At 43.4% G+C, this 16,797-nt stretch overlaps 3 protein-coding genes across 9 annotated transcripts in view; 2 read left to right on the plus strand and 1 right to left on the minus strand.

Moving 5' to 3' along the window:
• Window positions 1-4,994, plus strand: part of SLC12A6 (solute carrier family 12 member 6) — a 109,472-nt gene extending 104,478 nt beyond the window's left edge. For 4 of the 5 annotated variants that reach the window (XM_058427733.1, XM_032175188.2, XM_032175187.2 and 1 more), the window contains 2 exons: window positions 674-807; window positions 2,010-4,994. In XM_058427733.1, coding sequence (XP_058283716.1) covers window positions 674-807; window positions 2,010-2,101 — 226 coding nt within the window. In that variant the 3' untranslated portion in view covers window positions 2,102-4,994. Of the gene's footprint in view, window positions 1-673; window positions 835-2,001 lie in introns of all 5 variants that reach the window. The other variant, XM_058427732.1, reaches the window with a different exon arrangement.
• An 879-nt stretch (window positions 4,995-5,873) lies between these two features.
• EMC4 (ER membrane protein complex subunit 4) lies at window positions 5,874-10,911 on the minus strand. 3 transcript variants are annotated; one of them, XM_032175190.2, is made up of 5 exons: window positions 10,723-10,910; window positions 10,272-10,386; window positions 8,079-8,232; window positions 7,330-7,490; window positions 5,874-6,196 (listed from the first exon to the last, which is right to left on the minus strand). In XM_032175190.2, the coding sequence occupies exons 1-5, from the start codon at window positions 10,806-10,808 to the stop codon at window positions 6,161-6,163; spliced, it is 552 nt and encodes a 183-aa protein (XP_032031081.1). In that variant the 5' UTR covers window positions 10,809-10,910; the 3' UTR covers window positions 5,874-6,160. The 3 variants fall into 3 exon arrangements, with proteins under 3 accessions (XP_032031081.1, XP_032031083.1, XP_032031082.1); XM_032175192.2 differs by lacking the exon at window positions 7,330-7,490 and having other exon boundaries at window positions 10,723-10,911; XM_032175191.2 differs by lacking the exon at window positions 10,723-10,910 and having other exon boundaries at window positions 10,264-10,388.
• A 2,536-nt stretch (window positions 10,912-13,447) lies between these two features.
• Window positions 13,448-16,797, plus strand: part of KATNBL1 (katanin regulatory subunit B1 like 1) — an 85,099-nt gene continuing 81,749 nt past the window's right edge. Inside the window, exon 1 of the mRNA XM_058427734.1 lies at window positions 13,448-13,514. The gene's annotated coding sequence lies outside the window, so the exon portion shown is untranslated. The remainder of the gene's footprint in view (window positions 13,515-16,797) is intronic.

Raw genomic sequence — 16,797 nt, forward strand, 5'->3', positions numbered from 1 at the left:
AATTACCTAATCAGTGGCACAAATGTGACTTTGCCTGGACACACAGGATGGAGTCTATTCATTTCACCCTGAATCTAGCCACCTCATTATTGTTTGCCTATTCATACTGGCTCCCAATGAACACTGTACACAAGCTAACCATCCCCTCTATCCACATAGTTCCCCCCTACACTGTGTTCTTACTATAAAATAAGCCAACAGAATGAGAAAACCCAGATATTAATATCATAAAGAAACCATTTTAGGCCGGGTGCAGTGGCTCACGCCTGTAATCCCAGCACTTTGGGAGGCAGAGGCGGGTGGATCACCTCAGGTCAGGAGTTCAAGACCAGCCTGCCCAACATGGTGAAACCCTGTCTTTACTAAAAATACAAAAAAAATGAGCCGGGCGTGGTGTTGGGGGCCTGTACTCCCAGCTACTTGGGAGGCTGAGGCAGGAGAATCTCTTGAACCTGGGAGGCGGAGGTTGCTGTGAGCCGAGATTGCACCATTGCACTCCAGCCTCGGTGACATAAGCGAAACTCCCTCTCAAACAAAAAAAAAAAAAAAAGAGAAATCATTTTATCAGATTATCCATAGTCAAGTGAAAAAGCTCTGGATCTCAAGTTTTTAACGTTGACTATATGGCTAGTTTTCTTTTTACCTTAACAACCTTTATTTCTTCCCCACTCAGGGACCAGTCCAATGTGAGGCGGATGCATACAGCAGTGAAACTCAACGAGGTTATAGTTAACAAGTCCCATGAAGCAAAGCTGGTTTTATTGAATATGCCAGGGCCACCCCGAAACCCTGAGGGTGATGAAAACTGTATCCTTTCCAAGAGTGGGGCTTCCGGTAGGGAAAATCTCCTTAACCTCTTTCTGAGATAACTAGGTAACAATAAAAGTCATTGTCTATGCCCCACTTTCCTTCTTTAAGGAAGGAAGACTTAAAAGTCTTAGGCAAGGATTTTTACAAAGTTATCTTGGGGCAAATATAATTCAGTTCTAAAAGACGTTTTAGGTAGTGTATTTGCAACATGACATCTAATATTCAGTGTATAAAACCCTTCCTGATAATCCTACAGACAGCATACCCACATCCTTTCTCCTTTTTAGGTTCTACCCACTTTGCAAAGCCTTTTTCTTTTGGATATAGTTAGGGGAGAAGCTGAGATAGAACTTCCTTTAACTGAGGGAGAAAAGAGATAGGGATTTTTCTTCATACCTTCATCCCAGGACTCCTGGAATAAGGGAAACCCTTCAGCACTGACACATAATTTAGCTTATTCCCACCAGTACCATTAAGAAAAAAGAGGTTTAGGCCGGATGTGGTGGCTCATGCCTGTAATCCCAGCACTTTGGGAGGCCGAGGCGGGTGGATCACCTGAGGTCAGGAGTTCGAGACCAGCCTGGCCAACATGGTGAAACCCGATCTCTACTAAAAATACAAAAGTTAGCTGGGTGTGGTAGCGGGTGCCTGTAATCCCAGCTACTCGGGAGGCTGAGGCAGGAGAATCACTTGAACCAGGAGGCGGAGGTTGCAGTGAGCCAAGATCACGCCATTGCACTCCAGCCTGGGCAACAAGAGGAAATTCTGTCTCAAAAAAAGAAAAAAAAAAAAAAGAAAAAGTAAGAGGTTTAAAAAGAAAAAGAGAAATCGAACTGGCAGAAAAATCTGACTTGAGCAGCTTCACTTAGAAATTACTTGGGTTCTCTCTAGGAATCTTGTTAGCTGCCCTATTACGGCTTTTTTTCTTCTTTCATCATTTTTATCTTATTTAGAATAACACTTGTAGGTTTTCCCATTTTTTAAATACACAAATGAGAGTCTTGTGTTATGTATGCAAAAGGACTGGATCTCTGGTTACCTCACAGGATTAAATTCAATCCAAAGTTCAGACTTTTCTGAATATATAATAATTACGCAGCTAATTTTGTAGCTCTATGATCAGATAACCTCAGATTATGATGATGCCAGGTTCTAAGTTTGTGCTCTTCTTTTGCCTGTCTCCTTGACAAGTTTTGAAGACATGGAGTTCCTAGAGGTGCTTACCGAGGGACTAGAGCGAGTCCTACTTGTCCGGGGTGGTGGCAGTGAAGTGATCACCATTTATTCATAACCTACTCTGAATGACTGTGCTTGGCCTGTTTTCTTAAAAGGCCTACATCCTCCATGGAAGTGCCAGCTCAATACTACCACTCCCACTCAACTAGAAGCCTGTGTTCTGTACACATCATACTGAACTCTTGATGAGCTGAGCCTCAAGTACCTGTGTAAAAGACCTCCCATCTGATCTGCAGTCCTTACAGAAAAAGCAAATTTTCCCTCAACATCAGAACAATGCTCAAGTCTTTCAAGCCACGTCTGAGCAGTCAAAGGCAAATTAGAATTAACAAGCTGAGCCAATAAATGAATTGGTAAAAGGGATGCTAGAAATTCATCTGAAGAAAAAAGCAAGTCAAGTACACATTCAGCATTAAAGATGAATCTCAGAAGTCATGGTTCAATGATGACACCGTGGGGATAACAACTAGAGACAGCTTCATCTTACTAAAGAATTTATGGTCAAGTATATTTGGACCTATTATCCTCGGCAAGCCAAGATGCAAACATTTTTTAGCTATATTTCTTTAGTATACCCACTGCTCTAATTTTATATTAGGATACTAACTTGAAACATGGCTGCAGCCTCTACTTCTTCAAAAACATTCCCCCAAAATACCAGATTTAAATATCCATACTGTGTCAGTGTATACTTCAACTGTTTGTTTCTCTTAACTCAGAACCCATTCTGTCACTGTAACACAGGCAGTGTTACCATGGAAATTGTTTTCGGTAAGGTAAAAATTATTTCTTTCAGGTTCCTTTCAAATGGCTGAACTAAGAGAACTCCAAAAGGAAGCTATTAACATTTACTGAGTCTGTGGTTCTCTATGCAGCATGGACAAAACATACAAGCTGTTGTCTAAGAAATGCAGGTCATGGTGCACATTAACCAATAGGTTCTTCTCCCTCCTGCCCCCACCCCTGTGCCTTTTTTTATCCCTCTTATTAAACACAGGTCAAAAAATCTTAAGGAACAAATACTTGGCTAAACATCCTTCCCTGAAAGCACTGGACCATCTTTTAGAGGGCACATCTAGCAATGGAATTGGAAGTTCTAGAGCCATACTCTTTCTTTAGTGCCAAAGTTACTGAGCGGCTACTCTCCTTACCTACTTTACTAAAATGGCATACAGATTGGCAGCATTGACCCGTTGAAATTTTACCACTAAGAAATCTTTTGCCTCATCTACAAAGCCATAGTTAAGACTTGAGGCATTCAACTTAATGCCAAGTGTAAGCATTTCCCCCCTTTTCTTTCAATTTTATTCTTCATTCTGACTATAGAAACTTGGCTCTGAACTAAGAGGTTAGCCAAGCCAACAGTCTTCTATTTGTTTTCAGAAACTTCAGGCCAGGTGCCGTGGCTCACACTTGTAATCCTAGCACTTTGGGAGGCCAAGGCAGGTGAATCACTTGAGGTCAGGAGTTCGAGACCAGCCTAGCCAACATGGTGAAAACCTGTCTACTAAAAATACAAAAATTAGCCAGGCATGGTGGCGCATGCCTGTGATCCCAGCAACACGGAAGGCTAAGGCAGGAGAATCATTTGAACCCAGGAGGCAGAGGTTGCAGTGAGCCAGGATTGCACTTCTGTATTCCAGCCTGGGTAACAGAGTGATATGTTTCAAAAAGAAAGTTCAGTGTGCCAAGGAAATACTTGTGTAAGCTCAGCTTTTTATTTACTAATTTACTGATCAAACAACATCTGGCTTACAAGCATAGGGAAACTACTTATGTGGCTGGCTGAGCAGTAATTTCAAGTATGTGAAATCTTCATTTCTTTTACAGAATAGGTATTTAGAGAAACTTCTTTTGCCTGTATTCATGTTTGTTTTTGAATTTCAATTTATTAGTCACAAATAGTGCCACTCTTCTTTGATTACTCTATAGGACATGGAGCAAGCTGACCTAGGTGTCACAAATTGTTCATTTGACCCCTGTAAGGACAGAGAAAACCTTCAATATAGCTGAAGAAATTGAGTAATTTTGGGCCGGGCACGGTGGCTCACGCCTGTAATCTCAGCACTTTGGGAGGCCGAGGCAGGTGGATCACGAGGTCAACAGATTGAGACCATCCTGGCTAACATGGTGAAACCCTGTCTCTACTAAAAATACAAAAAAATTAGTCGGGCGTGGTGGCGGGTGCCTGTAGTCCCAGCTGCTCAGGAGGCTAAGGCAGGAGAATGGCGTGAACCCGGGAGGCGGAGCTTGCAGTGAGCCGAGATTGCACCACTGCACTGCAGCCTGGGTGACAGAGGGAGACTCCGTCTCAAAAAAAAAAAAAAAAGAAATTGAGTAATTTTGATTTGTTCCCTTTGCTTTCTTCAACCTCCAGGCCCACTCAGGATGGCAAAGCCGATAGGATCTTAAGTCTTTTTTTCTGTTCCTTCCTACAGACAGTAGAAGCATTATTTACAACTCCCACTGCAACACTCCACTGCTTAGTTGAGTTTAACAGTAGCGAGTCATGTCCTGCAGGACCCAGTATCTTTTTTTTTTTTCCAAGACGGAGTTTTGCTCTTGTTGCCGAGGCTGGAGTGAAATGGCACGATCTCGGCTTACCGCAAACTCTGCCTCCCAGGTTCAAGTGATTCTCCTGCCTCAGCCTCCCGAGTAGCTGGGATTACAGGCATGTGCCACCACGCCCAGCTAATTTTGTATTTTCAATAGAGATGGGGTTTCTCTACTGAAACTCATGTTGGTCAGGCTCGAACTCCCAACCTCAGATGATCTGCCCACCTTGGCCTCCCAAAGTGCTGGGATTACAGGTGTGAGCCACTGTGCCTGACCAGGATCCAGTATCTTAAAGGCTCATACTGTAAAGGTCAGCCTGCCTAGGAATTCTGCCACATTTACACACACCCCTGGCCAAACTAATTTTTTTTTTTTCCATGTAGAACAAATTACAGGCAGAAAATAAAGTTAGTTTTAGAAGTGCTGTTTGTGGTTGGAGAACTGTAAAAATCTTTTAAAGGGATAAGGGAATTAGTGGCCATTAATATAACCACTACTTCAGCCCCTGAAACACAAAATCACTGTTACATGGAAAACTGGTTATTAGGCCAGATTTATATTCATCTCTGTCTAGAGCATTTCATGTCTGTATGTGTTGCTTACATTGTCTCCAAAGTCTCTCATCTCTTTTAATCACTGCTAATACAGCAATACTGAAAACTTGAGAGAATGCACCTTAGGGGAAGGGGCTGTTTCAAGACAGAAGACAAAGGAAATACCTACCTTTTGAATAAGATCCCGCTTTTGAGTCTTACCTATGACTTTACCAGGGTAGATTAGAAATACACATCCTCCTGCTGACCCTCTGCCTTCAATAGCTATCTATCTTAAAAGCTGAAGTTTGAACTGCAGCATCTGCTTGACAGATGCCAGGTTCCTCTCGGCAGGGGGATGATCACTCCATACATCTTCCATTGCCTCAGATTCCTGTGGCCCCAAGGATCCCACCAATCCTCATTCCCCCTAAACATGCTAACAAAAATCCCTTATTGTGGGTATTAAAATAACAGTTACACTGTATGCGTATTTATGTGCTCCTTTTGTCTGGTTTATTTTTCTTTTCATCATGTATAAGCTGAATCCAGCATTAGTTTCTCACATCTTCCCCAAGTATCCCCAACAGAATTTTTATGTCCCAGCTTGTATTAAATAGAAGTGAAATATTAAGGAAAATAGATTTAAGGGAACTTGTGCAACTTTTTTTATGCATTGTTCTCAACCATTTAATTTATTGAAAGGAGATGCTGCAACAGTTCTTGATTTAGCAGCAATTATTCTCGTTTACATAGTTATGATTTTGTTGTTTTGCTCTGTACTGGAAACATAAATAAAGTTTTCTATATTATTTTCAGTCATGGGTTGTGGTACAGTTTCTTTGTGTTTGTAGTAATACGCACATTGTCCTTCTGGGACCTGTCACCCCACCATGGAGAAAGGAGTCTTTTGGTTCTTTTTAACATAAGTGATTAGTTGAAGAGTATGCTGAGGAGCCACTGGGCTTAAAGAAGGATGTAAATAAGACCCAAATACATAGGGACCAGGCGCTGCTTTCTCATGTTCACAAAAGCAGTCCTCCACCACTGAACTCCATTCTCTGAAAGAAGAAAGAATAGGTGAGTGGCAAATGAGTGTTAAAATAACTTCCTGAATTAATTAATACTTTAACCACAAGCTCTATTTTGCCTATCCTTAAAAAAGAACTTCCAGGCCAGGCGCAGTAGCTAATCTTAGCTAAACACTTTGGGAGGCCAAGGCAGGCAGATTGCTTGAGCCCAGGAGTTCAAGACCAGCCTGGGCAACATGGCGAAACCCTGTCTCTACAAAAAATACAAAAATTAGCGAGCCACAGGGGTGCACACCTGTAGTCCCAGCTACTTGAGAGGCTGAGTACTTGAGCCCAGAGGTCGAGGCTGCAGTGAGCCATGATCACATGACTGCACTCCAGCCTGGGTGACAGAGCAAGACCTTGTTTCAAAAATAGTAACAACTTGGCCAGGCATGGTGGCTCACACCTGTAATCCCAGCACTCTGGGAGGCCAAGGTGGGTGGATCACCTGAGGTCAGGAGCTCAAGACCAGCCTGGCCAACATGGTGAAACCCCTGTCTCTACTAAAAATACAAAAATTAGCCAGGTGCAGTGGCAGGTGCCTGTAATTCCAGCTACTAGGGAGGCTCAGGCACGAGAATCGCTTGAACCTGGGGGGCGGAGGTTGCGGTGAGCCAAGATCATGCCACTGTACTCCAGTCTGGGTGACAGAGTGAGACTCTGTCTCAAAAAAAATAATAACAACTTAAAAACTCCTAATGGCTCTTATTTTTTAAGAAACCCTAGGCCAGGCGCAGTGGCTCACGCCTGTAATCCTAGCACTTTGGGAGACCAAGGCGGGCAGATCACTTGAGGTCAGGAGTTCAAAACCAGCCTGGCCAACATGGTGAAACCCCATCCCTACTAAAAGACAAAAAAAAATTAGCTGGGCGTGGTGGTGGGCGCCTGTAATCCCAGCTACTTGGAAGGCTGAGGCAGAAGAATTGCTTGAACCCAGGAGGCGGAGGTTGCCGAGATCATGCCACTGCACTCCAGCCTGGGCGACAGAGCAATACTCCATCTCAAAGAGAAAAAAAAAAAAGAAAGAAACTCTAATACCAACTCTAATTCCCTACCATCAAGTAGGTCAGCTATTCACTGTATACTACAACTACCCAAATTCAGCTTTTCTTTTGTCTTACCTCAGGGGGCTCAATGAAGGCTAACCAATCCGATGCATGTGTAGGTAACAGTCCCATGGACTGGCACTTGTAAACAGCCAATGCCAAACCCATCAGGTTCCCAATGAGATAGACCAAACCCTGAAGAAACTTCTGGCTTGAACTTTCTAACATCTTGAAAGCTGTTGGAGTAACAGAAGTTGTCAAACCAAAAGAGCTCTTTCCCCCAATATGAGTCAAGCCAACCGTATATTAAATTCATATAGACAGACCCATAGTAAGACAGCAAATAGGACCATTAAAGGCAAACAGAAAACCATGGTAAGCACTATATTCCCCTCCATGCCACCACCATTACCCCATTCCCCTATATACCCGTTAGCCAAAAACTGTCCCTAAGAATTTACCTTTAATTCTTTCTTTTTTTGAGATGGAGTCTCGTTCTGTCACCCAGGCTGGAGTGCAGTGGCACGATCTCGGCTCACCGCAACCTCTGCCTCCCAGGTTCAAGTGATTCTCCTGTCTCAGCCTCCCGAGCAGCTGGGATTACAGGCGTGTGCCACCACGCCCAGCTAATTTTTGCATTTTTAGTAGAGACAAGGCTTCACCATGTTGGCTGGTGAGACCAGGCTGGTCTCGAACTCCTGACCTCAGACAATCCACCCGCCTTGGCCTCCCAAAGTGCTGGGATTACAGGCGTGAGCCACCATGCCCGGCCTGCCTTTAATTCTTCAAACTTATGGAAGGGTTATTGTTTCAAGAATACTTACTGGCTGAAATGGCCATAAGTGCCTGAATGGGTCGCCAAGCCATCATACACACCATCATAGTAGGGAAGATGGAGATAGTATTGCCTGCCATGTACATGATGAAGAGATTCATGGGAATCTGTTTGAGGGGACCCAAGGCGATGTCCCAGCAGCGCTAAAATAAACACACAATTTTAACCCTCTGATCACCACCCTTAGTCCCACATTTGCCATATCACTGATGCTAAATCACATGAACAGAATTCCCAACTCCCTGCTCCTAACTGAGCTGACTCGTCAATTCTACGACCTCTTCCCTTCTCCATGTTGCCACAGGAAGGCTGTCTCTTCTACTAAAGATAAAGTATCCTCACCATCTGTTATGCCTTTTCCTATAGGTTTTCCAGATGTCATTTTTTCTCCTGATTTTGGAAAAAAGATCTCCCTGCTTTTGTCCTGGTACTTCTGTATTTATCAATGTCCTATCTACAACTGAAGAAATAGATAAATCCACATAATGGGAGATTAGCACACCTCAGTCAATAACTAATAGAACCATCGAACTAATTTAGTTCCAGAAATAATAATAGAATTAGCAGGCAAATCAAGACATAGAAGATTTGAATGACATTAACAAACTTAACCCAACTGACACGTAACACTGCACTGAACAATTGCAGAATTCACATTCTTTTCAAACACAAGATATTCACAAAAACTGACCACTCACTGAGCCATGAAGAAAACGTCAATCTCAAAGAATGCAAATTGTACAAAACATATTCTTTGACTACAATAATATTAAACTAGAAATAATTTTATAGTAACTAGAAAATCTCTTATGTTTGAGAATTAACAATGATACATGAAGAAATTATAATGGAAAATAGATTTATATGATAGCAAAAGTACCGCATTTTAAAACTTGCGGGACACAGCTAGAGTTCTGAGAAATTTATAACCTTAAATACATACTACCAGGTTGCTGCAAAAGTAACTGCGGTTTTTTCCATTAAAAGCAATGGCAATCTGGCCAGGCGCGGTGCCTCACGCCTGTAATCCCAGCACTTTGGGAGGCCGGGGTGGGTGGATCACCTGAGATGAGGAGTTTCAGACCAGCCTGGCCAACGTGGTGAAACCCCATTTCTACTAAAAATACAAAAAAATTAGCTGGATATGGTGGCAGGTGCCTATAATCCCAGCTACTCGGGAGGCTGAGGCAGGAGAATTGCTTGACCCCGGGAGGCAGGGGTTGCAGTGAGCCAAGGTCGTGCCATTGCATTCCAGCCTGGGCGACAACAGCAAGACTGTCTCAAAAGAAAAGAAAAAAAGTAATGACAGTCTAAAAATAAACTAAGCATCCATTTCAAGAAACTAGAAAAAAAAACAAGAATTTTTGAAAGATTAATAAAATCAATACTGGTGATGGGTACAGTGACCTGTAAAAATAAATGAAAATAATTGTAAAAAAATCAATACTGGTGAGCCTGATGAAAAAAGGAGAGGAGACAAATATTCAATATCAGGAATGAAAAAACGAACATCACAGATCTTGCATATATGGAAGTGATCATATTATGAACAACTTTATATGAATACATTTGAAATTTTAGGAAATGGATAAGTTCCTAGAAAAAATGTAACAAAATGACAGGAGAAATTAGAAATATAAATAGGCCCGGGCCGAGCGCGGTGGCTCATGCCTGTAATCCCAGCACTTTGGGAGGCCGAGGCGGATGGATCACCTGAGGGCAGGAGTTCAAGACCAGCCTGGCAAACATGGTGATACCCTGTCTGTAATAAAAATACAAAAATTAGCCGGGCTACTGCAGATATCTAGATGAAGGATGGTGGCTTGGATTGGGATGAGAGGTGAACACAGTAAAAAGTAGTAGGTAAAGCCAACAGAGTATCCTGACAGTTGGATATGTGGTGTAAGGGAACTAGAGTAGAAAAAGGATCACTTCAACTGGAAGATGTTGCCACCAAAAGATAGTTTTCAATCTTATACCTTATGCTCCAAACATCTTCTATTTTTCAAACTATTAAGCACTTTGTAGCTGATATATAAAATACCGAAATACCAGCCTCAAGCAGTTCAGTTTCCAAATATTCAGGATAAGAGCTATCTACGTTAACTCCACCTAGGAGAAGAGGATGAGTGTATAACTCAGAACTGGCCCATGGACTACGGTAACATCTATACCTCTGTACCTTCTCCACCAGGATCCGGTCTGTCTCTTGCACGCTGGTATCAGGCACTTGCTTGTCCAAGTAACCAACTGGGTAGAGCGAGTCTCCCTGGCCACTGCCCCGGTCACTTCGACCCCTAAAAAACCAAACCAAGAAACTAAAGCTGCAACCTCCGATACTTCTTATCCCACATTTCCTGATCTACCAATCATAGGAATAAAGATCTTCAGATGCACCTACTCAGATTAGACCAAGCCCCCTCGTGTGTTCCTCAGTCCTTTGACTTTATCAGGAGGACCGATGTAAGCATTGTTTGAGCAGAGAAACCTCCACGGCAGAAAAGCCGCTACCTCCCCAGGTGATGTCTGCGTGCCACCCATCTTTTTCAGAGTTATGCCTGAGGGATCAGGTCTCATTACTCTGGTGCAGTTCTGGGATGAACAGTGACGTACAGCTTGCCCAGGTGCCTCACCTGCTGCCTCCTCCAGGCCCGCTTAGCTCAATGGCCCACTTGAAGCGCCGGCCTCGGTTAGCCACCAGACTCCCCTGGGCCGTCATGGCAACAGCTGCGTCCTACAGCCTCGATGCTTCTCACTCCAAAGCGTACTCCGCAACAGGCCCACCAACGTTCTCCGCTTTGTCTCACTCTGCAAATGCACTTCCGGCGCGTGAATACAGACGTTATTTCCGCCCCGGAAATCGGCGGTGCTGTGGGTTGAGGAGTCCGGGTTTGGATTTAGAAAAGCAGGGAGGAAAAAAAAACCAGGCAAGACTGAGTGCTTCCTAAAGCCACTTCCGCGCGCTCCCCTTTTGAATGTGCTTGTTATGTGTTCCCTGACCTCTGAGGTGCACTTTATGGGGCTGAAGGAAAGCCCATACTGACTCAGCGCTAAAAATTGATGGGCGAATCACCTGAGGTCAAGAGTTCGAGACCAGCCTGGCTAACATGGTGAAACCCCGTCTCTACTAAAAACACAAAATATTAGCCGGGCTTAGTGGCGGGCGCCTGTAATCCCAGCTACTTAGGAGGCTGAGGCAGGAGAATCGCCTGGATCCGGGAGCTGGAGGTTGCAGTGAACTGAGACCGAGCGATTGCACGCCAGCCTGGGCAGCAAGAGCGAAACTCTGTCTCAAAAAAAAAAAAAAAGGAAGCCAAGAAAAGCTTCTTAACCTCCTACGCGCTCCCTGGAACAAAAGATTGAAATCCTGGGTTTAAATCCTAGCTTGACCTTGAGCGAGTTACTTAGTAGTTTCTGAGTATTGAATGCCCACTCTGTCCCAGGAGCTCTCTGTGTTTATTTCATTTCACTTGCACAGTAATCTTGCGAGGTAAACAGTTCTAACCACATTCTGCACAAAGGCAAGGCGACATTGTGGGCATGGAAAGGGACATGGGCTCGGTATTCAGATAGCCTGCGTTTGTTGTTGTTGTTTGTTTTGGCTTTGTTTTTTGAGACAGGGTTTCTGTTGCCGAGGCTGTAGTGCAGTGGCGCTATCACAGCTCACTGCAGCCTCGACTTCTCCGGCTCAAGCGATCTTCCCACCTGAGCGTTCCGAGGAGCTAGGACCACGGGGCGCGCCACCACGCCCAGTCTTTTGTTTTGTTTTGTTTTGAGACAGGGTTTCGCTATGTTGCCCAGGCTACTCTCAAACTCCTGGGTTCAAGTGATTCTCCTGCCTTGGCCTCCCAAAATGTTGAGATTACAAAGTTATGAGCCACTGCACCCAGCAGATGGCCTCCTTTTGAATCCTGGTTTCACCACTTAATAATTGTATGATCTTGGGTAAGTTAAATCAATTGTGTTTCAGCCTCTTCATGTGAAAGTTGGATAATCTACCTACTTTCAAGGCTTGTGAGATTAGTGCCCACCACATATGTAGTGTTTGGTTTGTTTGTTTTTTGTTTGAGACGGAGTTTTGCTTTTGTTGCCCAGGCTGGAGTGCAATGGCAGTATCTCGGCTCACTGCGACCTCTGCCTCCCGGGTTCCAGCGATTCTCCTGCCTCAGCCTCCTGAGTACCTGGGATTACAGGCGCACGCCACCACGCCCGGCTAATTTTGTGTTTCTAGTAGAGATGGGATTTCACCATGTTTGTCAGGCTGGTTTCGAACTCCCGACCTCAGGTGATCTGCCTGCCTCGGCCTCCCAAAGTGCTAGGTTATGTGGTGTTTTTAATGATGTGTCACATCATTACCAAATAACACCATTGATGTTTTTTTAATGACGTGTCATTAAATGATGTATGTCATTCTTTAAAGTGATTGGGTTTTGTATTGTATACCTTTTTCAGAATTTAGCCTATTATTGGACATTTAAGTTGTTTCCTGTTTTCCTTCCTTTTATAACCAGTGTTGCCGTGAACATATCTGTATGTCTTTTCTTATTTCCTAAAGTTATAGTCCTAGAAGTGAAACTGGAATCGCTGGATCAAAGAGTATGCACATTTTTAAAGAATTTTCATTTTAAATGCCCACCAGGAGCCAGGCGTGGTGGCTCACACCTGTCATCCCAGAACTTTGGGAGGCTGAGGCGAGAGGATTGCTTTAGCTCAGGAGTTCAAGACCAGCCTGGGCAACATAGTAAGACCTTGCCTCTGCAAACAACAACAAAAAAATGAAAATGTCCACTAGGAAAAATGGCACCGTTTACATTTCACAGTCTATAATTTTTTTAATAGTTTGAAATGGTACTGTATTATTGTTTAATTTGTATTTCTTTGACTCCAAGTTATTTGATATGGCTGGAGTTGGGGAGAAGGAGATGCTGTGGGAGGTAAGGTTGAAAAAGGCTTCCTTGGCCAACTAAAAAGTTGGGACTCTTGAAGATGATGATGATGACGTAGAGAGGCTGAAGATTGCCACCTCCACTTTGTTTTCTGATTTTAAAAATATGTGTTCATAGCAGACTGCTTAAACAAGGCAGAAATGGAAGTCTTTTGCCTCTCCAATCCCTCCTAAAATGTGTATCTATCTGATTGTAGGAAGACCTAACTATAGATTGCATTTCTGCTTTCTACTTTTTGTCTTTACCACGTTCTCTCTGATGAACCTTATATTTATCTCAAGCTTCTGACCCTATTGGGCATTCTTCTTTGTTGCATTATGTTCTGCATAATAGCACTTACCACATTGCATTTTGTTTGTTAAAGTCCTGAGCACTTATCTCTACCCTTCTATAGGCAACCCTAAATCCCCCGAGGTCAGAAGCTATATATTATCTTTGAGCCTGTTGCCTAGAACATAGAAAGTATTGAATAAATGAATGTGAGTAAATTAAATTGAAAGTAAACAAACACCAAGATGTGAATGTACTATAACTACACTTGTGCAAAATAAAACATAAAAATGGATATACATTCTATTGGGGCAAAGATTTTCATGGAATTTTGTCTAATTTTCAAGATAATCTTTTTTTTTTTTTTTTTTTTTGAGACAGAGTCTCACTCTGTCACCCAGGCTGGAATGCAGTGGCACAATCTCGGCTCACTGCAACCTCCGCCTCCCAGGTTCAAGCAATTTTCCTGTCTCAGCCTCCTGAGTAGCTGGGATTACAGGCGCCCGCCACCACGCCCTGTTCATTTTTGTATTTTTAGTAGAGATGAGGCTTCACCATTTGGCCAGGCTAGTCTCAAACTCCCGCCCTCAGGTGATCCGCCCACCTGGGCCACCCAAAGTGCTACGATTACAGGCATGAGCCACTACACCCGGCCTTCTTATTACATTTTAATACATTTTTTTTTTGAGATGGAGTCTTGCTCTGTTGCCAGGCTGGAGTGTAGTGGCGCAATCTTGGCTCACTGTAACCTCCGCCTCCCAGGTTCAAGCAATTCTTCTGCCTCAGCCTCCCAAGTAGCTGGGACTACAGATGCGTACCACCACGACTGGCTAATTTTTGTATTTTTAGTAGAGACGGGGTGTCCCCATATTGGCCAGGCTGATCTCGAACTCCTGACCTCGTGATCTGCCTGCCTCAGCCTCCCAAAGTGCTGGGATTACAGGCATGAGCCACTGCTCCTAGCTATATTTTAATAAATTTTTTTTACTTTTTTTTTTGTTTGTTTTTGAGAAGGAGTCTCGCTCTTTCACCCAGGCTGGAGTGCAGTGGCGCGATCTCGGCTCACTGCAGGCTCCGCCCCCCGGGGTTCACGTCATTCTCCTGCCTCAGCCTCCCACGTAGCTGGGACTACAGGCGCCCACCACCTTGCCCGGATAATGTTTTGTATTTTTAGTAGAGACGGGGTTTCACCGTGTTAGCCAGGATGGTCTCGATCTCCTGACCTCATGATCCGCCCGCCTTGGCCTTCCAAAGTGCTGGGATTACAGGCATGAGCCATCACGCCCGGCCTTTACTTTTTTTTTGAGACAGGGTCTCACTGTGTTGCCCAGGCTTGTCTCGAACTCCTGAGCTTAAGCAGTCCTCCTGCCTTGGCCTCCCAAAGTGCAGGGATTACAGGCATGAGCCCACACCTGGCCCTGCTTTAATAAGTTTTAAATGAACACTTTTGAAAACATTAAGTTAGTCATTGGAATCATATATCCTTTCTACTTAAATACTCCCCTACTTGCTATAAAAATGTGTAAACTATAACCTAAATTAAAGTTGCTTTGGGCCGGGCGCTGTGGCTCACGCCTGTAATCCCAGCACTTTGGGAGGCCGAGGTGGGTGGATCACGAGGTCAGGAGTTCAAGACCAGCCTGGCCAAGATGGTGAAACCCCATCCCTACTAAAAATACAAAAAATTAGCTGGGCCTGGTGGCAATCGTCTATAATCCCAGCTACTCGGGAGGCTGAAGCAGAGAATTTCTTGAACCCAGGAGGTGGAGGTTGCAGTGAGCTGAGATTGTGCCACTGCACTCCAGCCTGGGGGACAGAGCAAGGCTCTGTCTCAAAAAAAAATAAATAAATAAAAAATAAAAAGTTGCTTTGGCCTCAGTGGGGGTACTCTGGATCATTTATTTCTTTATCCTAGGAATCCTCATAGTATTATTTGTGAAACTCTGTTCCAAAAAATGAATACATCAGGACTAGGCTGAGGATGGTTCCAAGATTAGATAAATTTGAGAAATTCTACATATTATATTCTGCACACACACCCAAGAGAGTCTTAGTGCTGTTAGTATAACATATGAAAACAACAAGAAATGGTTTGGTAAAGAATCTCCTTTAATTTTGTTTCCCAATCTACTTGAGTAAGGAACCAGTTTTTTGTTTTTTTTCCCTTAATACATTTGTTAACATCCAATAGAATCAGTGTTCCATAGAATACAGTGAGGGCAGCTGCTCTATATGCATGCTAGAATTCTTCAGGAGAAAGATGAAGGTCTTCCCTATAAAGCTTTGCTTGTTATTTTTAAAATATTAGAAGATCATTAGAAATAATAGGTTATTTATGGAAATGGAGCTTCAAGTTGAAATTAAAGTTTTAAAGTTTTTGCACAAATTTTGTTTTGCAAGGAAAACAAAACTAGTGTATGATTTTCCAGGCCTGGTGTGGTGTTTCACCCTTGTAATCCTTGTGCTTTGGAAGGCTGAGGTGGGCAGATCGCTTGAGGCCAGGAGTTTGAGACCAGCCTGGGCAACATGGTGAAACCCTGTCTCTACAAAAAATATAAAAATCAGGCAGGCGAAGTGGCTTGTGTCTGTAGTCCCAGCTACTTGGGAGGCTTAGGTGGGAGGATCACTGGAGCCCAGGAGGTCAAGGCTGCAGTGAGCTGAGATCGTGCCACTGCACTCTGAGAAACCTGGATTCTAATCCTGACTCCAAATGAACTACATGATTCACTTTGAATTAGGGACTCTCTTGACTTTAATTTCTTCACCTATAAAATAAGAGATTTATACTAGATGATTTCTAAGGGTGCCTTCTAGTTCTAAAATATATCATACTTATTTTTAAAAAAACATATAATGTGTACTATTCTTTCCATGCATATACACCCGAAATAAAACACTCAGTAATAGACACTCAAAGGAGTAATGGAATTTCAGATAATTTTTTAAAATTGTGCCTTCCTACAGTTTTCCTAGGTCTCTGCATTGTGCAGGTACTACTTTTGTAGTTAGAAAAACATAAATATTATTAATTATAACATGACATAATTCTAAACATGGAAGTGTAATGGTTCTCTGTTATGAATACACATGAGAATCAACTTGAGAGCTCTTAAAAATATTGATGCCTGCCGGGCACGGTGGCTCACGCCTGTAATTCCAGCACTTTGGGAGGCCAAGGCAGGTGGATCACCTGAGGTCAGGAGTTCGAGACCAGCCTGACCAACATGGAGAAACCCTGTCTCTACTAAAAGTACAAAATTAGCCAGGCGTGGTGGCACATGCCTGTAATCCCAGCTTCTTGGGAGGCTGAGGGAGAAGAATCGCTTGAACCCAGGAGGCGGAGGTTGCAGTGAGCCGAGATCTTGCCATTGCACTCCAGCCTGGGCAACAAGACCAAAACTCTGTATCTATCTCTCTCTCTCTCTCTCTCTCTCTCTCTCTCCCTATAGATAGATAGATAGATAGATAGATAGATAGATAGATAGATAGATA

Source organism: Hylobates moloch, unplaced genomic scaffold, assembly GCF_009828535.3.
Source record: "Hylobates moloch isolate HMO894 unplaced genomic scaffold, HMol_V3 SCAFFOLD_14, whole genome shotgun sequence".
NCBI classification, from domain to species: Eukaryota; Metazoa; Chordata; class Mammalia; order Primates; family Hylobatidae; genus Hylobates; species Hylobates moloch.